Below are 26,790 nucleotides of genomic sequence, written 5' to 3'. Positions count from 1 at the left end.
TGTCCGTGTTTAGCGTCCGTATGCTGTCCGTGTATTGAAACAATTTGTTTCAATTTTAACCCTATGACTTTAAAAATGCACACGGACAGCACATGGATGGCATCCAAGTGCGGTACGTGTCTACACGCACCCATTGACTTTAATGGATCCGTGCGTTCCCACGAACACTGACATGTTTCTGTGTTTTGCACACGGACACACGGTCCGTGAAAACACGCTGACATGTGCAGAGACACATTCATTTTAATGGCGTCTATGTGTGTCAGTGTCTCCGGTACGTGTGGTGACAGTTTCCTCACGTACCGGAGCCACTGACATGTGAAACCGGCCTTAGGTCTGTGTGTGGGAGATAGAAAAGACCTCTAGTACTGGCAGTCGCAAGCCGAAGCTGAGCGGGAGAGGACTGTAATCTGAACTGTCGAGCCCATCCTGGTAGTTGTAGCCTGCTGCTGCTTCTGTTTTATCTTTGTAGCCGGAAGAGGCTGTTTTTTTTTTGTTTTGTTTTTTAAGTACTGGAGTTTTATGAAAGCGATAAGCCTGTGTGAAAACTATCGTCTGACCAAAGAGCCAACATAGGTGCTGGTATATGGGCAATTCCTTTCAATAAGACATGTAAAATTAGTGTGGAATTAAAAGTAAAATAAATATGCTTCATAATGTCTGTCTCAAACAATCACTGCCTTTAAACTTGTAAATTATAGATTTTATAGAATTAGCCAAATTGCATAATAAAAAAAGCAATGTAAAAGTAAATTCCTGAAGCCTGCAAATACATTAACTGAATTGCTTGGCCCTTTTAAACAACATGGTAATATATATTTTAACCCAAAAACAAAGACGTTCCTTGTTACTAGGGAAACTCTTGAAAGGGCAATTAAATTGGATAGAGAATTCAGAATTAAATGTGACGGCGATCCCACGGGATGAAACTCCTGTCGAGTGATTCCAATACAACAGGCTGTGTGAACTGAAGTCATCTAAGGACAAGCCGCTCTGTGACAATTAGGAGGTGAGGATGTGGGACGCCTTCATGTAATTCTCAGTAGCAAGCTGCTGGGAGATGAAACCATTTTATAAACCTGTGGTTTCTATTAAGAATACAGTGACATGAGGAAACATTTCAAACAATTGTTTTGCAATTCTAATTACAATTTTCCTCATTAATAAATACCACAAAAGCAGAAAAAGAAGATAAGAGATTTTATGGTGAGTGAGTATTCATTCTTTATTGGAGTATGCAGGAAACCACAGGTATATAGCTTCCACTAGGCAAAAAAAAAAAAAAAAAAGCTCCTCCTCAGCAGGTTACACCCACCAACTAAAGCCAAGCTAATCAGTGTTAGGCCGGTTTCACACGTCAGTGGCTCCGGTACGTGAGGTGACAGTTTCCTCACGTACCGGAGACACTGACACACATAGACACATTAAAATCAATGCATCTGTTCAGATGTCATTGATTTTTTCAGGACCATGTCTCCGTGTGCCAAACACGGAGACATGTCAGTGTTCGTGGGAGCGCACGTATTACACGGACCCATTAAAGTCAATGGGTCCGTGTATAACACAGACCACACACGGACAGTCTCCGTTTGCAGTCCGTGTGGCGTGCAGGAGACAGCGCTACAGTAAGCGCTGTCCCCCCCACATGGTGCTGAAGCCGCCATTTATATCTTCTGTGCAGCAGCGTTTGCTGCATAGAAGATATGAATAATAGCGTTTAAATGAAAGATCTATGTGTCCGCCGCCCCCCCCCCCCCCGCCCGCTACTCACCCGCTTCCCTCGTTGGCTGTCGCTGCTTCCTCTCTGCCCCGCGTCTTCTACTGTATGCGGTCACGTGGGGCCGCTCATTTACAATCATGAACAGTCGGCTCTGCCCCTATGGGAGGTGGAGCCGCCTATTCATGACTGTAAATGATCGGCCCCACGTGACCGCATACAGTGGAAGCCGCGGCCAGACCAGGAAGGAACGACAGCTAACGAGGGAAGCGGGTGAGTATTTTCTGGACAGCGGGGGGGCGCACAGGGGGTGGGAGGGCAGCGGACACATAGATCTTTCTTTTAAACACTATTATTCATATCTTCTATGCAGCAAACGCTGCTGCAGAGAAGATATGAATGGCGGCTTCAGCACGATACAGGGGACAGCGCCAAACTTTAGCGCTGTCTCCTGCACGCTCCGTGTGGTAACCACTCGCCACACGTGTGCCGCACGCATGGCCTACGTGAGCTCACGGGCACACGGATAACTCCGGTACCGATTTTTTCCGGTACCGGAATTATCTGGATGTGTGGGACAGCCCTTAGCTTAGAGTCAGTAGGAGGCAGACCTGTTTCTACCTGAAGTTTGTTTTCAGTTTTTTTCCACTTTTTTGATTTTCACATTCAGTGCGTGTGATAGGGAAACAGTAGAAATGCCACTCTGTCACTCCACATGGAGACCGAGAGCGCAGTGTCTGCCTCCTACTGACACCCAAGCTAAAACAGTTTAGCTTGGTTCCAGTTTGTGGGTGTAACCTGCTGAGAAGGAGCTAGGTTTGTTGTTGTTTTTTTGCACAGTGTCAGCAGCATACACCCATGGTGTCCCGTGTCCCCCAATGAAGCAATAAAAATACAAAAGTTCTTTTGAAGGTCATGGTCCACTTTCCAAAACGGTCTTTAATATGTAAGAAAAATTGTAAAGAAGTAATATACTAATATAGGTGCACTGAACTTTAGTTTTTCATTATAAGTGTCGGGTTTTGGAGTAGCTCCATTTCGGGGCCTGTGCTTGATACAGGAAAGCCTATGATGTGGTGGCTGATCAGTCCGTCATCTGTATGAAGGAGGCTGGTTGGATGCTCAGTTCACTACATAACTCAGATCCTTCTCTTTCACTTCATGGGCTGTGTCAGAGATGGACTAATCAGCCAGCATTCATGATATCTTATTCCACCTTTTTCCAGACATATGAAGCAGCTCATTTACACAAAACAAAAAAAACAACTCTCGTGTATAAAACAAAAAAGTAATGGCGATTATGACTCAGGAAAATGCTGAGATCATTCAGTAGCAGATCTGGCTTTCACAACCGGAGTGCCTCTTCTAGGTGGATATGGCAGTGCTAGACATAAGGGCCTCACAGGTACAAGTACCATCATGAAAAACACAGAACTCGTTTGCGAAAAACGAACATGTGAAGGAGCCTTAGTGGGTTGCATTATGGATCTGTACATTTCTATAGCTTTCAAACAAACAGAAATAAGACTGATGTGGACATTTCCAATTTTTCTTCATTGTAATGACTAAGACATTTCAGAACTTAATTAATCACAAAATATCATTTTTTTTATTTTGTAAAAAGGTCAGAAAGTGTATTGACGACATGAAAATGCCAAAATTGCTGCAGATTTAAAAATTATATTTTATTGGAAAGTGGCAGATAAAGAAGGCAGCACAAGACCATCCGCGCAGAAAGGTTGTGAGTAAGGATGTTAGGGGTTTTAGAAACAGCTTTGCCGACTCCTGACTGACATACATTTTTTTTTTTAAGAAACCTTCTGTTCAGATGACCTAGAACAACAGCTTGTCTTGACTATTTGGAGGGCTACGGTAAAAAAATACAACAGGGGCACAATAGTGGCCCAGTGGACAGAAGAATTATACCACTCTGCCCCATTAAACACTACACAAGTGATAGGAGCGCTCAACCTTTTCATTTCGATATATATGGTTTACTAAATCCAAGCATCAGCTCAGCCTACAGTTATTTCTTCTGTTTCAGTCTGTCCATGTAGACCTGCAGAGACTTCTGGATGGAGTCTTTTGTGATGAAACTGACAAAATTGTTAATGTCGGCTTCGCGATGTTTAACTAGACTGTCGATTGTGGGTTTGCGCATGATGGATTTGGTGATCTGACGGGCATGATCTGTGTGTGAGAAAAACAAACAAAAAAAATAATCACATGGACTGTTTCATGGTGAAACACTGCAGGTCACATATATAAAAATATGAACAGGAAAAAAAAAAAAAAGATCCCATCGCAGAATAGGATAGTCCATCATTGCACCACCATTATCCAGAGAATAAAGGCGCCTAACTGCCAGTAACGATCCTGAAAGCGGCCTCCTACCTCCCGGCATCTGTGGCTCCTCTCTTGGTTAGCCGGCCTGGCGAAAGGTCGTCTTTGCAGCATAACGCACATGTGACTGACATAGCGTCAGGATGACTATCAAAAGAGGAGCTGTGGACTCCAGGAGGCAGGAGTCTGTTCTCAGGGCTCCGTCCATCAGTATATTGGATTTGGCCAATTGACTGGGTCCTTCAGATTAGAATTGGTGTGAATCACTCAGAACCTGTAGTTTTGGGATTGGCGTGAGCGAAGGTATTACTTAGTAATTAGCAAGTGCCTTTGTATGACACAGAGACTTCATTGTAGAGTAATATAAAATGTGTTACTAACAAAGTTGTGTCAGAAGTTATATATGCCATGTGTAGTCCTTACCTGGAACAGCAAGCCACTGGCTCATGGCGGCTACTGCTGTGCTCTGAACCTTTTCTTCGGGGACTAGCTTATCCACAAGGCCAATTTTAAGTGCATCGGGGGCTGGATACATCTGGCCCAGCTGGAGGGACTGTTCGGTCACACGATTGCCTACGGTGTTTACCATGGTCTCCTTGAACCTGAGAGAAATATAGGAAGTTGTAAAAACACTGTTAGAGCTCATGGCAAAGGCAACACAAAAATGTAAAGGGAGTCCATCTGATGATTTGCACCTATAATAATCTAAAACCTTGTATCATGCATGCCTCAGGTAGTGAACTTACAATCTATGGAAGGTACCCTCTCTGCTGTGGGCAATTGCCTCCCTGCTCACTGACTTAGAGTATGTTCACACATCACTTCTTTTATTTCTGCACCAAAAACCAAAGTGGTGGAAGGAAAAACAATGCAAAATGCACGTTTTAATTGCATTTTTTGCCAATTTATTTCAGTGGGTGAAAAGAACAAAACAAATTGACTTGCTGATCTTGAAAAAAAAAAAAAAAAAAAAAAAATCAAACAGGGATGAAAATACCAGCGGGGGGAGAAATTGCAGCATGTGGATAAGATTTCAGAAATCTTATCGATTATGCCGGTACTGTAAAATGCTGCATAAAATACGCAGCAAAACACCAGGTATGTATATACGCTTACTGCATACAACAGGGGAGGCCTACAGCTTATAAAGTAGCGTGCATATGCCTTGCTGGAAATACAAAGCACATTCACGAGATTTCAGTCCAGATTGCAGTGACTGTTGTAATGGTGTAGTCCTCAGTCAAGATCAAGGGGGAAGCATTAGGCAGGGATTAAAGGAAAGGTGCCGCAGTTTATTTTTTGTATTAAAAATGATTGTTTATATAAACAATTATTTTTAATACAAATTTACATTTTTTAACTTTAACATTTTTTTTATTATTATTTTTTTTTTTTCAGCCACTGGGCGCCGCCATTTTGCTTTGCAGGAGTGTAAGTGAAGCTGCACGTCACTTACACTCTGCATTTACGGCAGCCCAGGGCATAGAGATCTGCAGTCGGGAGCCGACTCTATACCTACCATTCTTATCTGCTCCCTGCTGTGCTCTGGCCACGCCCCCTGAGCCGTCCACACCACAGTAGAGGCAGGAGACCAGCGCCATCTTCCTGGAGCTCACACTGCAGCTGTGAGCTCCAGCTTACCAGGATAATCACAGGAGCCCTGCAGTCATAGGAGGAGGAGGAGGAGACCAAGGACGGGAGGGAGAAGGACTCAGCCGGGAGCCGTGAAGTAAGTATCAGTGGGGAGGGGGAGAGGGAATCTAATCCTCTCCTTTGTGGTGCTGACTGAGCAGTTATCTCCTCCCATGTGTGTTACTGTGCTGTGTATCTACTCCTCTCCTGTGTGATACTGTCTGCTTAGCCATGCATCTAATCATCTCCTGTGTGATACTAACTGAGCTGTGTATCTAATCCTCTCCTGTGTGATACTGTGTGCTGAGCCATGCATCTAATCCTATACTGTGTGATACTATGTTGAGCCGTGTATCTAATCCTATCCTGTGTGATACTGTGTGCCGAGCCATGCATCTAATCCTATACTGTGTGATACTATGTTGAGCCGTGTATCTAATCCTATCCTGTGTGATACTGTGTGCCGAGCCATGCATCTAATCCTATACTGTGTGATACTATGCTGAGCCGTGTATCTAATCCTATCCTGTGTGATACTATGCTGAGCCGTGTATCTAATCCTATCCTGTATGATACTGTCTGCTGCGCCGTGTATCTAATCCTATCCTGTGTGATACTATGCTGAGCCGTGTATCTAATCCTATCCTGTATGATACTGTCTGCTGAGCCGTGTACCTAATCCTATCCTGTGTGATACTGTGTGCTGAGCCATACATCTAATCCTATACTGTGTGATACTATGCTGAGCCGTGTATCTAATCCTATCCTGTGTGATACTATGCTGAGCCGTGTATCTAATCCTATCCTGTATGATACTGTCTGCTGAGCCGTGTATCTAATCCTATCCTGTGTGATACTGTCTGCTGCGCCGTGTATCTAATCCTATACTGTGTGATTCTATGCTGAACCGTGTATCTAATCCTATACTGTGTGATACTGTATGCTGACCTGTGTATCTAATCCTATACTGTGCTGACCTGTGTATCTAATCTGCTCCTGTGTGATACTGTCTGCTGAGGCTACTTTCACACTTCCGTCAGTACGGGGCCGTCGCAAACCGTTGGCCCGACGTACCGACGGATGTTGTGCTAAATTTAGCACAACGTCGGCAGCGGATGCAGTCTTACGACGCATCCGCTACCCAGTGTGATGAGCGGGGTGGAGGGTGCGGAGTTCCGGCCGCGCATGAGCGGGCAGAAAAAGCGGAACCGACGGACAAAAAAAGTTACATGGAACTTTTTTTTGCGCGTCGCGGCCGACGAAACACAACGCATCCGTCGCATGACGGATGCGACGTGTGGCCATACGTCGCAATGTGTCGCTAATGTAAGTCTATGGGGAAAAGGCACATCCTGCGGGCAACTTTGCAGGATGCGTTTTTTCTCCAAAACGAAGCATTGTGACGTATCCCTAAAGACGAAAGTGTGAAAGTAGCCTGAGCCGTGTATCTAATCCGCTCCTGTGTGATACTGTCTGCTGAGCCATGTATCTAATCCTATCCTGTGTGATACTGTCTGGTGAACAGTGTATCTAATCCTCTCCTATGCACTCCTCTCCCCCCTGCATGTCTTTCCCCATTGCACACACAACTCAATGCGTGCGATAACAGGAGCTGCAGGGGTCATGCTGTATTATGGCATTATGTGAGATCTATATGACGGTATTATGTGATCTGTATGGTGGTATTATGCTTTATCAGTATTGTGAGAATTATATGGTGGTATTGTGTGTGATCTATAAGGCGGTATTATGTGAGATCTATATGGCGGCATTGTGACAAGTATGTGGCGGTATTGTGTGATCTATATGGCGGTATGTGAGAACACTGGCGGTATTATGTGTGGTCTATATGGTGGTATTATGTGAGAACTGTATGACAGTATTGTGTGATCTATTTGATGGTATTGTGTGTGATCTATATGGCGGTATTATGTGTGATCTATATGGCGGTATTATGTGAGAACACTATGGCAGTATTATCTTCAGAAAGCGGACCCATTATAGGGTGGTTCTGGCTGAGCACCTGCACGCGGGTCTGGGGTAATAGAGGGGGCAGCATGACCTCCAGTTAGGTGCAGTCAGGGGAAGGCTGGTGAGGCAGCTGAAGAGGAGTCTCATTTTTATCGTTACTATATGGCTACATTTCCTTCCCAGCGTCACCCCAGACTGCGCCTGTCGCCTCGCTTTCACACATCGCCAGGACAGGATGGAGAAGACAGGATCTGAGGAGGGGAATGGGGTCTGCATGCAAAGTCTGGATCAGAACAGGCCATCAATCCGCAGAAATGTTTCCTGGATTTCTGAGGAGACGGTCCATCCATGTGTATAAAAGACAGTGCTCTGTGTACAATCCCTGGCTGCTCCGCGCACTAAACAGGGTGCCCCCCATAGACCAGCACACTGCTCTCCTGAAATACTCTGTGCTGCTGTCACCCTGCTCCCTCCACCACATATCTCCCAGAATCCTTGCTGCCTGCCATCCTCGGTGACTGTCTACTTGTCAGTATAAGGGTATGACTCCACGGTACGGATGGGCGGCGGTATCGCCGCAGCGGCGAAGCCGCTCGGCGCTAAGCCCCGCCCCCTTAATGGGACGCGATCATGCCGGATGTGTTAACTCTTCACATCCGGGATGATCGCTCTGTCCCATAGGGCCCTGTGATATGCCTTGCGGGGACGCTGCGTCCCCGCAAGGTGTAAGGGCATGCTGCGATCTGAAAAGACGCGCAGCATTTCCGTAGTCGCAGGGCCGCCGCGTGCGGGTTTCCACGCATAGTGGAGACGGGATTTCATCAAATCCCCTCCACTATGCTGGAACATCTGGACGCTGCTTGTTTGACGCTGCAGCGCTGCGCAGCGTCAAACAAGCAGCGTTTCCTGAACGTGGAAACATACCCTAAGGCTGCTTTCACACTAGCGTCGGTACGGGCCCGTCGCAGTGCGTCGGCCCGACGTACCGACACATGCTGTGAAAGAAATGCCCGACGTGGGCAGTGGAAGCAGTCTTACGACGCTTCCGCTGCCCCATTGTAAGGTCCGGGGAGGAGGGGGCGGAGTTTCGGCCACACATGCGCGGTCGAAAATGTTGGACTCGACGCACAAAAAAAAGTTACATGTAACATTTTTTTATGGCGGCGGTCCGCCAAAACACGACGCAACCGTCGCACGACGGTTGCGACGTGTGGCAATACATCGCAATGCGTCGGTAATGTTAGTCTATGGTGAAAAAACGAATCCTGCAGACAACTTTGCAGGATGCGTTTTTTTTCTCCTGAATGACGCATTGCGACGTATTGCAAACAACGCTAGTGTGAAAGTAGCCTAAGGCTGCGGTCACACATTCAGTATTTGGTCAGTATTTTACCTCAGTATTTGTAAGCCAAAACCAGGAGTGGGTGATAAATGCAGAAGTGGAGCATATGTCTCTGTTATACTTTTCCTCTCATTGTCCCACTCCTGGTTTTGGCTTACAAATACTGAGGTAAAATACTGACCAAATACTGCTAGTGTGACGGCAGCCTTACTCTGCAGTCACCAACAAAATGGCTGCTCACTGGATTCCTGAATATCATCCGCTCTTATCCCTTAGCACAGAGGTCCCCAACCTTTTTTGCACCAGGGACCGGCTTTAAGCAAGACCAGTTTTCCATGGCCCGGTGGGGGTGGGGCAGGGGCGGGGCTTTGGTCATATGGGGGTGGGGTTATGGAGGGATGGAGCTTAGTGCATACTTATCATATAATTATGACATTTATAATGAGAATGTGATTCAACTTACCATAGGTTCAGTGTTGTGAATTTGGATTCTGGGCTCCCCCGGTGGTCGCTTGTGGAATTGGACTTGTCATCCTCCTTCCTGTTTCTCCTGGTTCCATCAGTAGTGGGTGTCGCTATTTAAGCTCATTTCTCTGGTGGTTTCTTGCCGGTCAACAATGTTATCTGATGCCTCTCAGTGCTTGTTCCTGCTTCTAGACAACTACTAGTTAAGTTGGACTTTTGTCCATGTTTTGTTTTTCCTATTTGTTCCAGTTCACAGCTGAAGTTTTGTTACTGTGTCTGGAAAGCTCTCGTTGATCAGGGATTGCTACTCTGGCGTTATGAGTTAATGCCAGAGTTTAAGGTAATCTCTGGATGGTGTTTTGTTAGTGTTTTTCTGCTGACCATGAAAGTATACTATCTGTCTTCTGCTATCTAGTAAGCGGACCTCAAATTTGCTAAGACTATTTTCCTGCTGCGTTTGTTGTTTCATCTGAACTCACCGTCATTATATGTGGGGGGCTACTGTCTTCTTTGGAATATTTCTCTAGAGGTGAGCCAGGTCTTATATTTCCCTCTGCTAGCTATTTAGGTCTTAGGCCAGAGCTGGGCATCTAGCGATAAATAGGAAATGCTACCTGGCTATTTCTAGTTGCGCGGCAGGCTTAGTTCATGGTCAGTATAGTTCCATCTTCCGAGAGCTTGTCCCTCTATAGGCTTGCTATGATCTCTGCCTGCAGAGATCATGACAGTTTGACCGGCCTATAAAGTGTTAAAGACCCAGGTTGAGAAAGGAGAGTTATAAGAAGTCTGCTGGAATTTTTTTTTTTTTTTTTCCTCCAGTCTGCCTTGCTGCAGTCTTTTTTCTCTCTCTCCTCCTAATCTCTGTATGGCTCTGTGTGCACCTGACAATAATGGATCTCCAGAGTGTAACTGCGGGTTTGAATAATCTCATCACGAAGGTACAAAATTTACAAGATTTTGTGGTACATGCTCCGGTATCTGAGCCGAGAATTCCTTTGCCGGAGTTCTTCACAGGGAATAGAGCTAGCTTCCAGAATTTCCGAAATAATTGTAAGCTTTATTTGTCCCTGAAGTCTCGTTCAGCTGGAGACCCTGCTCAGCAGGTTAGGATTGTGATTTCCTTGCTCAGGGGTGACCCTCAAGATTGGGCCTTCTCATTGCCAGCAGGGGATCCTGCGTTACGCGATGTGGATGCGTTTTTTCTGGCCATGGGCTTGCTTTATGAGGAACCTCATTTGGAACTTCAGGCAGAAAAAACTTTGATGGCACTATCTCAGGGGCAAGACGAAGCTGAAGTTTTCTGCCAAAAATTCCGTAAATGGTCTGTGCTTACTCAGTGGAATGAGTGCGCCTTGGCGGCAACTTTCAGAGAAGGTCTCTCTGATGCCGTTAAGGATGTTATGGTGGGGTTCCCTGTGCCTGCAGGTCTGAATGAGTCCATGACAATGGCTATTCAGATTGATAGGCGTCTGCGGGAGCGCAAACCGGTGCACCATCTGGCGGTGTCTATGGAAAAGACGCCAGAAAGTATGCAGTGTGATAGAATTCTGTCCAGGAGCGAGCGACAGAATTTTAGACGGAAGAATGGATTGTGTTTCTATTGTGGGGATTCTACTCATGTTATATCAGCATGCTCTAGGCGTACAAAGAAGCTTGATAAGTCTGTTTCCATTGGCACCATTCAGTCTAAGTTTATTTTGTCTGTAACCCTGATTTGCTCTTTGTCATCCATTGCCACGGACGCCTATGTTGACTCTGGCGCCGCTCTGAGTCTTATGGATTGGTCCTTTGCCAATCGTTGTGGTTTTGATTTAGAGCCTTTGGAGACTCTTATTCCTCTGAAGGGGATTGACTCCACCCCATTGGCTAATAATAAACCACAATACTGGACACAAGTTACCATGCGTATCTATCCGGATCACCAGGAGATTATTCGTTTCCTGGTGCTGTATAATTTACATGACGATTTGGTACTGGGATTGCCATGGTTGCAGTCTCACAACCCAGTCTTGGACTGGAGAGCAATGTCTGTGTTGAGCTGGGGATGTAAGGGTATTCATGGGGACTTACCTTTGGTTTCTATTTCGTCGTCCATTCCCTCTGAAGTCCCTGAGTTCCTCTCTGATTATCAAGACGTCTTTGACGAACCCAAGCTTGGGTCGTTACCTCCGCACCGTGAGTGCGATTGTGCCATAGATTTGATACCGGGTTGTAAATATCCAAAGGGTCGTTTGTTTAATCTGTCTGTGCCGGAACATGCTGCTATGCGGGAATATATAAAGGAGTCTTTGGAAAAGGGACATATTCGTCCATCTTCTTCTCCCTTGGGAGCTGGGTTTTTCTTTGTCTCAAAAAAAGACGGCTCTTTGAGACCATGTATTGATTATCGGCTTCTGAATAAGATCACTGTTAAGTATCAATACCCATTGCCATTGCTTACTGATTTGTTTGCTCGTATAGAAGGTGCTAAGTGGTTCTCTAAAATTGATCTTCGTGGGGCGTATAATTTGGTGCGGATCAGGCAGGGGGATGAGTGGAAGACCGCATTTAATACGCCCGAGGGCCACTTTGAGTATTTGGTCATGCCTTTTGGTCTTTCTAATGCCCCTTCAGTTTTCCAGTCTTTTATGCATGATATTTTCCGCGATTTTCTGGATAAATTTATGATAATATATCTGGATGATATTCTGATTTTTTCTGATGACTGGGACTCTCATGTCCAGCAGGTCAGGAGAGTTTTTCAGGTTCTGCGGTCTAATTCTTTATGTGTGAAGGGGTCTAAGTGCGATTTTGGGGTCCAGAAAATTTCCTTTTTGGGGTATATTTTTTCTCCCTCTTCCATTGAGATGGATCCCGTCAAGGTGCAAGCTATTTGTGACTGGACTCAGCCCTCCTCTCTTAAGGGTCTTCAGAGATTTTTGGGCTTTGCCAACTTTTACCGCCGATTTATTGCTGGTTTTTCGGATGTCGTTAAACCACTGACTGATTTGACCAGACAAGGCGCTGATGTTGCTAATTGGTCCCCTCATGCTGTAGAGGCCTTTCAGGAGCTTAAGCGCCGTTTTGCCTCTGCCCCTGTGTTGCGTCAGCCTGATGTGAATCTGCCTTTTCAGGTTGAGGTTGACGCTTCGGAGATCGGAGCTGGGGCAGTGTTGTCGCAGAAAGGTTCCGACTGCTCCGTCATTAGGCCTTGTGCCTTCTTTTCTCGCAAATTTTCGCCCGCAGAGCGGAATTATGATGTTGGGAATCGGGAGCTTTTGGCCATGAAGTGGGCGTTTGAGGAGTGGCGCCATTGGCTCGAGGGGGCTAGGCATCAGGTGGTGGTATTGACTGACCACAAAAATTTGATTTATCTTGAGACTGCCAGACGCCTGAATCCTAGACAGGCGCGCTGGTCTTTATTTTTTTCTCGCTTTAATTTTGTGGTGTCATACCTACCGGGTTCTAAGAATGTTAAGGCAGATGCCCTTTCTAGGAGTTTTGACCCGGACTCTCCTGGTAATTCTGAACCCACAGGTATCCTTAGGGAGGGAGTAATTTTGTCGGCCGTTTCTCCTGATCTGCGGCGGTCCTTGCAAGAGTTTCAGGCGGATAGACCGGATCGTTGTCCGCCTGATAGACTGTTTGTTCCGGATGATTGGACCAGCAGAGTCATCTCTGAGGTACATTCTTCTGCATTGGCAGGTCATCCCGGAATTTTTGGTACCAGGGATTTGGTGGCAAGATCCTTCTGGTGGCCTTCCCTGTCACGAGATGTGCGAGTCTTTGTGCAGTCATGTGACGTTTGTGCTCGGGCCAAGTCTTGTAGTTCTCGGGCTAGCGGACTGCTGTTGCCCTTGCCTATTCCTAAGAGGCCTTGGACACACATCTCGATGGATTTTATTTCAGATCTGCCTGTTTCCCAGAAGATGTCTGTCATCTGGGTGGTCTGTGACCGTTTCTCTAAAATGGTCCATTTGGTTCCTCTGCCCAAGTTGCCTTCTTCTTCTGAGTTGGTTCCTCTGTTTTTTCAGAATGTTGTCCGATTGCACGGTATTCCTGAGAATATTGTTTCTGACAGAGGTACCCAATTTGTGTCTAGATTTTGGCGGGCATTCTGTGCTAGGATGGGCATAGATTTGTCTTTTTCATCTGCTTTTCACCCTCAGACTAATGGCCAGACCGAGCGGACTAATCAGACCCTTGAGACATATCTGAGGTGTTTTGTCTCTGCTGACCAGGATGATTGGGTTGCTTTTTTGCCATTGGCAGAGTTCGCCCTCAATAATCGGGCCAGCTCTTCCACCTTGGTGTCCCCGTTTTTCTGTAATTCGGGGTTTCACCCTCGATTTTCCTCCGGTCAGGTGGAATCCTCGGATTGTCCTGGAGTGGATGCGGTGGTGGAGAGATTGCATCACATCTGGGGGCAGGTTATGGACAATTTGAAGTTGTCCCAGGAGAAGACTCAGCGTTTTGCCAACCGTCATCGTCGTGTTGGTTCTCGGCTTTGTGTTGGAGATTTGGTGTGGTTGTCTTCTCGTTTTGTCCCTATGAGGGTCTCTTCTCCTAAGTTTAAACCTCGGTTCATCGGCCCTTATAGAATATTGGAGATTCTTAATCCTGTTTCTTTCCGTTTGGACCTCCCTGCGTCCTTTTCCATTCATAACGTTTTTCATCGGTCGTTATTGCGCAGGTATGAGGTACCTGTTGTACCTTCAGTTGAGCCTCCTGCTCCGGTGTTGGTTGAGGGTGAGTTGGAGTACGTTGTGGAGAAAATTTTGGACTCTCGTGTTTCCAGACGGAGACTCCAGTATCTGATCAACTGGAAGGGTTACGGCCAGGAGGATAATTCTTGGGTCAATGCATCTGATGTTCATGCTTCTGATCTTGTTCGTGCCTTCCATAGGGCTCATCCTGGTCGCCCTGGTGGATCTGGTGAGGGTTCGGTGCCCCCTCCTTGAGGGGGGGGTACTGTTGTGAATTTGGATTCTGGGCTCCCCCGGTGGTCGCTTGTGGAATTGGACTTGTCATCCTCCTTCCTGTTTCTCCTGGTTCCATCAGTAGTGGGTGTCGCTATTTAAGCTCATTTCTCTGGTGGTTTCTTGCCGGTCAACAATGTTATCTGATGCCTCTCAGTGCTTGTTCCTGCTTCTAGACAACTACTAGTTAAGTTGGACTTTTGTCCATGTTTTGTTTTTCCTATTTGTTCCAGTTCACAGCTGAAGTTTTGTTACTGTGTCTGGAAAGCTCTCGTTGATCAGGGATTGCTACTCTGGCGTTATGAGTTAATGCCAGAGTTTAAGGTAATCTCTGGATGGTGTTTTGTTAGTGTTTTTCTGCTGACCATGAAAGTATACTATCTGTCTTCTGCTATCTAGTAAGCGGACCTCAAATTTGCTAAGACTATTTTCCTGCTGCGTTTGTTGTTTCATCTGAACTCACCGTCATTATATGTGGGGGGCTACTGTCTTCTTTGGAATATTTCTCTAGAGGTGAGCCAGGTCTTATATTTCCCTCTGCTAGCTATTTAGGTCTTAGGCCAGAGCTGGGCATCTAGCGATAAATAGGAAATGCTACCTGGCTATTTCTAGTTGCGCGGCAGGCTTAGTTCATGGTCAGTATAGTTCCATCTTCCGAGAGCTTGTCCCTCTATAGGCTTGCTATGATCTCTGCCTGCAGAGATCATGACAGTTCAGAATGAGTGGGAGCACCATGCTTGTTTCCCTGGTGCTTTGCACCATTATTGCCCCATAGCTGTGCCATATAGTGCTCTGCACCATTATTGCCCCATAGCTGTGCCATATAGTGCTTTGCACCATTATTGCCCCATAGCTGTGCCATATAGTGCTCTGCACCATTATTGCCCCATAGCTGTGCCATACAGTGCTCTGCACCGTTTATTATTGCCCCATAGCTGTGCCATACAGTGCTCTGCACCGTTCATAATTGCCCCATAGCTGTGCCATATAGTGCTCTGCACCGTTCATAATTGCCCCATAGCTGTGCCATACAGTGCTCTGCACCATTGCCCCATAGCTGTGCCATATAGTGCTCTGCACCATTATTGCCCCATAGCTGTGCCATATAGTGCTCTGCACCATTATTGCCCCATAGCTGTGCCATATAGTGCTCTGCACCGTCCATTATTGCCCCATAGCTGTTGCTGCTGCTGCAATAAAAATAATAAAACACATACTCACCTGTCTTGCTTGCAGCTCCTCGGCGCCATCTTCCCGGCGTCTCTCTGCACTGACTGATCAGGCAGAGGGCGGCGCGCACACTATATGCGTCATCGCGCCCTCTGCCTGCAGTCAGTGCGGAGAGACGCCGGGAAGATGGAGACAGCGCCCGGCGTGTGGAACGAGGACAGGTAAATATGCGATACTTACCTGCTCCCGGCCTCCCGCTCCTTCCCCCGGACAGCTGGTCTTCGGTGCCGCAGCCTCTTCCTCTGTCAGCGGTCACCGGCACCGCTGATTAGAGAAATGAATTATGCGGCTCCGCCCCTATGGGAGGTGGAGCCGCCTATTCATTTCTCTAATGAGCGGTCCCACGTGACCGCTGAACAGGGGCGCCGCGGACCGGCTGAAAAACCCCAACGGCCCGGTCCTGGTCCGCGGACCGGCGGTTGGGGACCTCTGCCTTAGCAGACACTCAGAAGGGAAGGAGAGGAGTGACATCACACACATGTCAGCAGACTCCGCCCATAATTACTGCAGTGCTGTAATGTGAGCTAGTTGTACACTAGGTTTTTCTGAAATTTCAGCAGCTGCTCCCCCTAGTGTTTAAAAGTGGAAATTCCAAAACTTTTCAAATTATTTTTCATATTTTACTAAATTATAAACAAATGATAATATTTTTTAAGAAAATGTAAACATTAATTCTTTACATTTTTACAATTGCTGCAAAAAAATTTTTTTTGATGGCACCTTCCCTAAGTGTGGGAGCCGTTGGAGGACTTGTCAGATCATTAACACCATGGAACAAAATAGATTTTCCGTACAACGCTAAAAAGGTTCACACAAAGAGCACGTGTAATTATATGAACAATGGAAAAGATCAGAATCCAGACGCACCCTCAGTGTTGGGTAAGGTCAGAAGAAACATATCATTAATTTATTTCTGCAAAATTCATACATTACCAGAAAGGAGCAACTATGCCAAGTTGGGTCTCGTTCAAGCCAATGGCAAATTTCGGATTGTCAGCCATAATTCTGTAATCACAACACATTGACATGAGGCAGCCACCGGCCGGACTGGAACCCTGTGTAATTAAAGGATGTGATTAGTGCCTTATATTGAAATCATATTGTTACTGTTTCTAAAATATTCGAGGTTTTCACTTGATTGCAAGCTGATGGGGAGATTTTTATATAATGCACAAGTCTGAATTGTAGTTGGGTCATATAACATTTTTTTCCATGTGGATATACTCTAGAAACAGAACAAAGTTACTGGAATACTTTTCTAACTATAATAAATACATTTTAAAGGGGGTTATGTAATGAATAGGACAAGCACAATTCCTGCATTATGGCAGATATGCGATGATGGGAAGTCATCGGTGCATAAGTGGGCAGCACTGGAGAGTCTCTCCAATGTCAATAGGACCCAAACACTTACATTGATGGCTGCGATCGTCACCATATTGGACCCGTATAACTTCAGCCACATTTCCTGCACAGCTCTCCAGAAAGCGGCGTAGTGCTCGGCACTTTTCCCACACATCTCTGTGATGTCCAGCCCAGCAGAGAAGATTTTGGGAAATGCCTGGAATAAAAAAAATAAAAATATAAAAAATTGCTATATATTTAAACACAATTCTTGATCTCTATTACTTTAATTCGTTCTTGACCAAATGATTTACCGTTCCCCCCGCTTTTGGTTTTTTTTTTCTCCCACCCCCTCACAAGAGATAATTTTTTTTTTCTTTTTTTTTTTTTTTTTGGGGGGGGGGGGGGGGGTGTTTAAAGAAGTCACATGAAGGATTGCTTTTTTTTGCCTGATGAGTTGTAGGTTGGAACGACGCCATTAATTTTACCATAAAATCCACTGGAAAACTGAGGGGGGTTGACAAATAAATTCGATTTTTATAATAATAAATATTTTTTGAATTTTTGGGGAGTTTTAATTGTGTTCTTTGCTTACATCGTTTTCCATACAGTTTGTGCAAATAATACATTTTGATAGATCAGACTGTTACTGACGGGGTCCTTAGGGCCTACAACCTGCGAGATTCTGATGACTACAGTATTACAGCATGTAGTTAAATTGATAGTCTCCCAAAATGATAGCTATGGGGCCCCTGGTAATCCGTGGCACCCCACAATCACATAGCGGAGGAGGATGATGGGTGTCCAATATGGAATACATGCCTAAAATGCCGCTGTCAGAGACAAACAGCTGCATTTAAATGGTTAACAGTAGTTATCAGACCGATGCTGAAAGAAGTGAATGTCGCCTGTATAGCACAGCTGGCACCCGCCATGTGTGCAGAGGGCTCAGCTCTTGATCTTGCTCCATGCACTGCTACCCGATTTACATGTGCGTTACATCTGGGAGGGGTTAAAATAATACATAAGAAGCCAAAACAGTGAAATGCCTTTAATCCAGAAAGCCCCCCAAACTGACCCTTGTTTCAAACACAGAATTAATATGATATGGAATTTCACATTATAGCACAACCAGATTAGCTTGCATGGGAGAAAGCTGCTAAGCCATTTTGGGTGCTGGGAGTCAGCCCCCCTTCAATCTGATATTCTAATAATAGGTTAAATATATTAAAGTCCTAGAAACCCCCTTTAAATGGAACCTGTCACCCCCAAAATCGAAGGTGAACTAAGCCCACTGGCATCAGGGGCTTATCTACAGCATTCTGTAATGCATTCTGTAATGCTGTAGATAAGTCCCCGATGTATCCTGAAAGATGAGAAAAAGAGGTTAGATTACACTCACCTGGGGGGGCGTCGCGGTCCGGGGCCTCCCATCTCCATAGGATGACGTCCTCTTCTTGTCTTCAGGCTGTGGCTCCGGCGTACCTTGTCTGCCCTGTTGAGGGTAGAGCAAAGTACTGCAGTGCGCAGGCGCCGGGCCTCTCTGACTTTTCCCGGCGCCTGCGCACTGTAGTACTTTACTCTGCCCTCAACAGGGCAGACAAAGTACGCCTGCGCCAGAGCCGCAGCGTGAAGACAAGAAGAGGATGTCCTCGTAAGATGATAGGAGGCCCCAGACCGGACCGCGACGCCCATCGGACCAGAGCAGAACCAGGACCGCCCCTGGGTGAGTATAATCTAACCTCTTTTTCTCATCTTTCAGGATACATCGGGGGCTTATCTACAGCATTACAGAATGCTGTAGATAAGCCCCTGATGCCGGTGGGCTTAGCTCACCTTCGATTTTGGGGGTGACAGGTTCCCTTTAATGGGAATTATCATCAGGAAATACATTAGTGTGGTACAAGTTGCAGCACCTACAGAAGTTAGGATAACCCCCCGGCAGCCGCGGTCGATTTCCAGCTTCTCCAGACTTATAGAGAATTCTGTCAGGACGTCCAGGCTGAGGCTGTTCACCGGTGGGTTCTTCATTTTCATGACTGCCACCCCTGAGAGACATACAAAGCTTCATTATGTCTTACTTATCAGAAACATGAGACTTCAGCTGCGACCTTTGATCAAAAAGCAAATCATCCACAGCAGAAACCAATTATTTTTTTTTTTTTACTTTTGTTGCAAGGTATTAGGTATTAGACTACTTTTATTACCAATATGAGCAATGTTGATTGATATATATATATATATTTTTTTATATAAATATTTTTCCATGTGACTATATTTGGGAGCCATACCTGTTGATTCATCCAGTTCTACCAAAATCTTCTCATTACTGAATGGTCTCCGGCTCTGGTAGTGTTGCCATGATGCCAGCCCACCTTTTCGGATGTAGAACGAGCCTGTAGAATTAAGACAGTAATCAACCATCTCTTCATCATTTGTATTACTGTAGACAAGTCTCTCTGAATTTGCCTAAAGAAAATGTTTCATAGTGATTGCTCCACAAACCACACTTCGTATGTTCTCTTAGGGTATGTTTCCACGTTCAGGAAACGCTGCGTTTTTGACGCTGCGTTTTTCCGCAGCGTCAAAAACGCAGCGTCCAGATGTTACAGCATAGTGGAGGGGATTTCATGAAATCCCGACTCCACTATGCGTTAAAAAACGCATGCGTTTTTGCCGTGAAAACGCATGCGTGGTGCGTTTTTTCAAAACGCAGCATGTTGCTACAATGAGCAAAACACGCAGGCACACCGCAGGTGACCTGCCAGTGACCTCAGGTGCAGTTTTGGTCAGGATTTTACTTGCATAAAATCCTGACCAAAGCCTGAAGCAAGCCTGAACGTGGAAACATACCCATAGTATATCTTTAAAAGTGAGCAGCTTTGCAATTTGTTTTTTTTCCATTTTGTGCTGTGTGCATCTCAGCTATGGAGCTACCACACTGATATAAGTGGCATTTATCGCTGCAGAAATCTTTGCAAAAAAACCTGTGAATTTTAACTTTTGCACTGAAAACAGTGAGAGATGTGCACTTACATTTGTAGCACAAATTGACTAAGAAGATCTCAGTCCACAGCTCCTGTCAGTTTATGCTGCAGATATATTTTGCAGCATGAGAATGAAATTTCTTATGCACGATGCTGGCTCTAATAAACGCAGATTTTCCACAGGTGAACACTGGGCAGTATGCTTTTTTTTTTTTTAATGGGTACTTTCTACAGAATCAGCCCCAGGTGGCAGATAATGCAAAATGCTCTGTGAATGTATTCGCACAATTCGTTTTGGAAATTAGTTTGCAGACTTCAGAAATGTCATTTTTCTTTAGTCCACATTCACATCTTTTTTATGCCATGATGGAAAACAACACTGTATTTTTTTTACTCTGAACAGCAACGATCGGAGCTGGCGCTGATCACTGCAGCTGTCACTGTGTAGATTCTGCTGTCCACCTCTGACGTCGGCTTATAAATGGTTTTACTGCGTGGGCAACAAAATCACGGGGTACTAATGGGCTACAAAAACAGCCAGGTGACTAGTGAATGCTGTGTCGAAAGCACCATCGTTGATCTCATCGTCAAGCCCAGCCTGTGGATGGTTGAATTCACCATATACTGTCGACACCGCCATCTTTGATGTCACCCTAAAGCTAAGTATGAAGATGTGTAAATCTACTATATAATTGCCTAAGGGTACTTCCGTCTGTCCTTCTGTAACGGTTATTCGTTCGCTGATTGGTCTCGGCAGCTGCCTGTCATGGCTGCCGCGACCAATCAGCGATGCGCACAGTCCAGAAAAAAATGGCCGCTTACTCCCCGCACTCACTGCCGGCGCCCGCATACACCGCTCACACAGGGTTAATGCCGGCGGTAACAGACCGCGTTATGCCGCGGGTAACGCACTCCGTTACCGCTATTAACCCTGTGTGTCCCCAACTTTGTACTATTGACGATGCCTATGCGGCATCAATAGTACAAAATGTAATGTTAAAAATAATAAATAAATTAAAAAAACCTGCTATACTCACCCTCCTCCGCCTTTCTCGCTCCTCGCCATGCTCCCCGGACCGCTCCATTACAAGCATCAGCTTGCGGTGAGGTCCCGTCCCAGGGCTGGCGTGCGGCAAGGACCTGCCGTGACGTCACGGTCATGTGACCACGACGTCTTCATAGGTCCTGCTCCCACCAGCCCTGGCACTTGCAATGGAACTCGGCTTCAGGAAAATGGCCGCCGCGATCTCGATCGATCTCGATCTGCGCAAGCGCGGCATCCCGCGGCCATTTTCCTGAAGCCGAGCACTACCATCTGCACAGGATCCCAGGAAGAGGAGACACGGGATGCAGAGGAGCAGCGACAAGAATGGTGAGTATGATACACTACAAGGGGCCCTTGGATCGTTAGGTGAGTATGTTTAGTTTTTATTTTTTGGCCCTGTGACATACATGCCTCGGTAATATACTACGTCACTGGGCAATATCCTACGTGGCTCTGCTGTATACTACAAGGCTGGGCAAAATACTACAAAGCTGTGCAATATATTATGTGGCTCTGTGCAATATACAACGTAGCTGTGCAATATCCTACGTCGCTGTGCTATATACTATGTAGCTGGGCAATACACTACGTGGCAGGGCAATATACTACAAGGCTGGGCAATATACTACGTGACTGGGCAATATACTACGTGGCTCTGCTGTATACTACAAGACTACGTGGCTGGACAATATACTACAAGGCTGAGCAATATACTACAAAGCTGTGCAATATACTATGTGGCTCTGCTGTATACTACAAGACTATGTGGCTCTGCTGTATACTACAAGGCTGAGCAATATACTACAAAGCTGTGCAATATACTATGTGGCTCTGTGCAATATACTACGTAGCTGCGCAATATCCTACGTCGCTGAGCTGTATACTATGTAGCTGGGCAATACACTACGTGGCAGGGCAATATACTACATCGCTGGGCAATATACTACGTGACTGGGCAATATACTACGTAAATGGGCAATATACTACGTGGACATGCATATTCTAGAATACCCGATGCGTTAGAATCGGGCCACCATCTAGTTCACTATATACTGCTGACACCACCACCATCTGTGATCTTATTGTAAAGCCCAGTCTGTGTATGTGTAAATTCACCATATACTGTGACACCGCCATCATTGATCTCATCCTAAAGCCAAGTATATGGATTTGTAAATACACTATATACTGTCGACACCGCCATCTTTGATGTCACCCTAAAGCTAAGTATGAAGATGTGTAAATTCATTATATACTGCTGACACCACCACCACCATCTGTGATCTTATTGTAAAGCCCAGTCTGTGTATGTGTAAATTCACCATATACTGTGACACCGCCATCATTGATCTCATCCTAAAGCCAAGTATATGGATTTGTAAATACACTATATACTGTCGACACCGCCATCTTTGATGTCACCCCAAAGCCAAGTATATGGATGTGTAAATTCACTATATACACTGTCGACACCGCCATCTTTGATGTCACCCCAAAGCCAAGTATATGGATGTGTAAATTCACTATATACACTGTCGACTCCGCCATCATTGATCTCATCCTAAAGCCAAATATGTGGATGTGTAAATTCACTATATACACTGTCGACTCCGCCATCATTGATCTCATCCTAAAGCCAAATATGTGGATGTGTAAATTCACTATATACACTGTCGACTCCGCCATCATTGATCTCATCCTAAAGCCAAATATGTGGATGTGTAAATTCACTATATACACTGTCGACTCCGCCATCATTGATCTCATCCTAAAGCCAAATATGTGGATGTGCAAATTCCCTATATACTGTCGACACCGCCATGTTTGATCTCACTGTAAAGCCCACCCTGTGAATGGCTAAATTCCCTATATACTGTCGACACCGCCATCTTTGATCTCATCCTAAAGCCAAATATGTGGATGTGTAAATTCACTACATACTGTCGACACCGCCATCATTGATCTCATCCTAAAGCCCATCCTGTGGATGTGTAAATTCACTACATTCTGTCGACACCGCCATCATTGATCTCATCCTAAAGCCAAATATGTGGATGTGCAAATTCACTATATACTGTCAACACCGCCATGTTTGATCTCACTGTAAAGCCCAGCCTGTGAATGGCTAAATTCCCTATATACTGTCGACACCGCCATCTTTGATCTCATCCTAAAGCCCATCCTGTGGATGTGTAAATTCACTACATACTGTCGACACCGCCATCATTGATCTCATCCTAAAGCCCATCCTGTGGATGGTTAAACTCTCTATATACTGCAGAATATAGTACAAGCAATCAGAAAATCACAGGTTCAAGTCCCTTAGGGGGATAAAAAATTATAATATATAAGAATTTGAATCACCCTTTTCCCAATAATATAAATTTAAAACAATATTTGCCAATATTTTATCGAGAAGATAATCAGATTGATTAAAACAAAAATTAACATGTGGGGTAATACGCAAATTGCCTCGTCAGAGAAAATGCTTTTTCTTCCCTCACATTTCTCATTCCCCCTCAAAAGTGGGATAAAAATTGTCAAAACATCATGTACCCCAAAATTATATCAGTAAGTAGTACGGATAGCTACTTGAGAAAAACAGTCCCTCAAAAAGAAAAACGGGTCTCCAAAAATGGCGGCACAAACCTAACTTTTTAGTATTTTTTGGAAAGGTTTAAAAATGTGTTTAGGTGCTAAAACGACGTTTGGTATCGCTATAATTATACAGATGAGGAAAAAATAAAAATAAATGTCATATCAAAATCCACAAAAATAAATGGTGGAGTTGCATTTAATTCACCTCACTTGGAAATGTTTTTCATGTATTTCAGAACAGTACATGAGATAGTGAATGGCGTCATTAAAACAGCAAATTGTCGCACACAAAAATATAATAAAAAAAGAAAACAGGCCTTGTACGGCTCGGCTGCCGGAAAAATGTTAAAAAAAAATTAGGACATTGATGAATATTGGCGGAAATGACAAATATTCGTGTATTTTTATGTAACTGCCATGTTTGTTACCAGAGTCACAGTAATGGCTGCCAGACAAGAACACTAGTATTACTGACATCTGTCATTACGTGGCACGTCTCCATGGTGGGGCACCGTGCCCTCTAATGACAGATGTGAGAAGGAGCCCGGCTTCCTCAATGTCACTTGAGTGATTTAGCCGCTTCGCTTATACCGCGCAAAACCGCGGGGATAGCGGGGCTGAGGTAATTTTGGCGCCACCAGAGCGGGCCGTGAGCGCTCGGAAAGTGGCGCTCGTTTTGGGCGGGAAACAAACACACGCACCTGACAGAAGCCGGGCGGGAGCCGAGCTCCTCAGCACAGCCTGCGCCGCCATCTTGTGTGACCTTTTCTCCAGGCGTCAGCCCTCTATACAGCTGGATAGTAGGAACAAATCTGCTTTTAAAAACAAAGAGTGACGCCTGGTGGAAGCAGAGGGGCACAACAACGAACATTATAAATTATTAATAAAAATTCAGAAAATAAAATGTTCTTATACTTTTCCTTGGTTGACCGTGCACACATTAACCCCGCCATATTCTGACAATGAGGAATGTGGCTCCAGATCACTCCCAATATCTGGTCCACAATGGCGGAGTTCATTCATGTCAGTTCTGAAAATTGGCAGACATGCTTTCTTGTAATTTTTCAAGCTCCCATAGAAATAAATGGAAAGAATGGGGGGTCTTTCAGCCATAACTCCAAATCTGAAATCTCTTCAAAAACTTGTGAGTTTCTGCCCCGAAAAAAATCATCAAAATGATTCCTTGTGGTCATAGCCTTTGGGAGTTTTTTCCTGAAGCGTTTTTTTTTTTGCATCCTTTTGATAAAACAGTGCCAATTCTGTCACAATCCTCTTCATCGCCACAAGGCGTTTTTTGAGAAAAAAAACTCATATGAACAGCAAACTGAGTTTGCCATAGAAATTAATAGGAAGCGTTTTCCAAGTGTTCATGTCACTGCCGACCTCAATGCATATAGACCATTATCATGTCCCAAGTGATGTGGCGAGGCGCTGACGTTAAAAATGGCGGCGGGAGCGCAAAGGCGCTAGGTAGGAAGCTACGTATCTATAAAGTGCAGATATAGAAGAATAAAGCAGGAAGCCATGCTCGCATCAGGCGGTGCAATGATGTTTTTGTGCCGCCATTGAGGTGCCGCTGTGTCCAATGTCAGGCCTGTGGGGTTTTATTCCTCCATAGTATCTCTTAAGACACATTTGTGTGGTGTATTTTTTCTTCTTTACATTCGGAGGGCACAGTGGATAATTTTATATATTTACGCCTTTGGCCAGAACTTTCGAGACTGAGACAAAGTCACACCATTTGCTGCTTCAGTGTTTTTCGATTTTTTTAGTTGGATGTTTCCGTGGTTATTGACGTATAGTTATCAAGATTTCATAAGTTTTTACACTTTTATTGACAAACCCATCAAGTTTATATGAAGGCTCAATAGCTAGTGTTGACCCTCATTTTTGAATACTAAAGCAACGCGCCACGCCGGATATCCACTTTTTGGCCAATGTTGCATCTAACGATTTTCTATGGTGTCGCCCTGTGACTCAAATATTTCCAAATATGTTGGATTCTCTATAGCCCGTCACACATTCATTTCCATAGACATCAATGGATGGATGGGGCGGCACGGTGGCTCAGTAGTTAGCACTGTATGTTGGCTCACTGGTTAGTACTGCAGCTTTGCAGCACTCTGGTTCTTGGTTCAAATCTGCAAGAAGTCTGTCTGTTCTCCCCGTGTTTGTGCGGGTTTCCTCCGGTTTTCTCCCACCACCTACTAATAGGGAAATTAGATTGTGAGCCCCAATGGGGACAGTGATTATGTCAGTAAAGCGCTGTGGAATTAATGGCGTTATATACGTGAGAAAAATAAAAATAAGTCACCCGCGGTATAGCCATTTTATTGCACTTGGTTGCCCACTGGTCTAGGAATTAACTCTGATTCTGCAGAGACTTGCATAGCAGAACAGAAAAACTAGTTGGATCCTTGCAGAGCGATTGTTGTGACCCTGGAAAATGTCTAAGCAGATACGGAAATCAATGTTTTGGTGACGTTTGGCACCTTCCTCCAACCCCAGTGGAGAACTTTGAGTGCTGACCGAGTGACTTTGGCGTGCTCAAATAATGTTTGAGTCCCCGTGGCTGAACAACAGCTGCAACACAGGCAGAGATTGCCCGTTTGTTAGGCAATCCCCGCATGTGAATCTGTGAATGATCGTCGGGTATTGTGGTTAGAATGTAATGATCGTGCCGGCATCCCAGCAAATATGTTTACTGATTGACAAGTCTATCAGTCAAGCCAAGACGAGAAGGGAGAAGATAGCAGCCGACCAGCAGACTCATTTCTACTCTTTTTTTCAAGATATGTTGCGCATTTCCATAAACAGATTTTACAGTCCATGATGCCTACGATGCCGTTCAGTCCTACGATGCCGTTCAGTCAGACTTCGAAAGCCACGGTTGTGTTGGGAGTTGCAGCCTGAACCTAGTTGATGTGGAGGGATGGTCCCCGGGAGCAGGGGACCATGGACATTGTGGTTTTCATTACCTGCAACAAAAATTCTATGCAAAAAAAATAAAACGCTGAACCCTGGATAGCAGATGGATTTAATGTAATTTTCAACAAACTCAGCAGAAGAACATTAAAAACACGGCCTGCAGGACACAATGTGCTGGAGTCACAGTCACTTCTCCGACATCTGATCGGTCTCTGTAGTATTGTAGCTAC

At 45.1% G+C, this 26,790-nt stretch overlaps 1 protein-coding gene across 1 annotated transcript; it reads right to left on the bottom strand.

The window, feature by feature from the left end:
* Positions 1–3,252: 3,252 nt before the first annotated feature.
* ECI1 (enoyl-CoA delta isomerase 1) lies at positions 3,253–24,480 on the bottom strand. The gene is made up of 7 exons (XM_077274626.1): positions 24,334–24,480; positions 19,294–19,398; positions 18,923–19,050; positions 17,073–17,219; positions 16,592–16,713; positions 4,484–4,662; positions 3,253–3,907 (listed from the first exon to the last, which is right to left on the bottom strand). The coding sequence occupies exons 1-7, from the start codon at positions 24,383–24,385 to the stop codon at positions 3,744–3,746; spliced, it is 897 nt and encodes a 298-aa protein (XP_077130741.1). The 5' UTR covers positions 24,386–24,480; the 3' UTR covers positions 3,253–3,743.
* Positions 24,481–26,790: the final 2,310 nt, after the last annotated feature.

The sequence above is a fragment of the Ranitomeya variabilis genome, chromosome 7, assembly GCF_051348905.1.
Source record: "Ranitomeya variabilis isolate aRanVar5 chromosome 7, aRanVar5.hap1, whole genome shotgun sequence".
NCBI classification, from domain to species: Eukaryota; Metazoa; Chordata; class Amphibia; order Anura; family Dendrobatidae; genus Ranitomeya; species Ranitomeya variabilis.
This window is presented reverse-complemented; position numbering and strand designations above follow the sequence as displayed.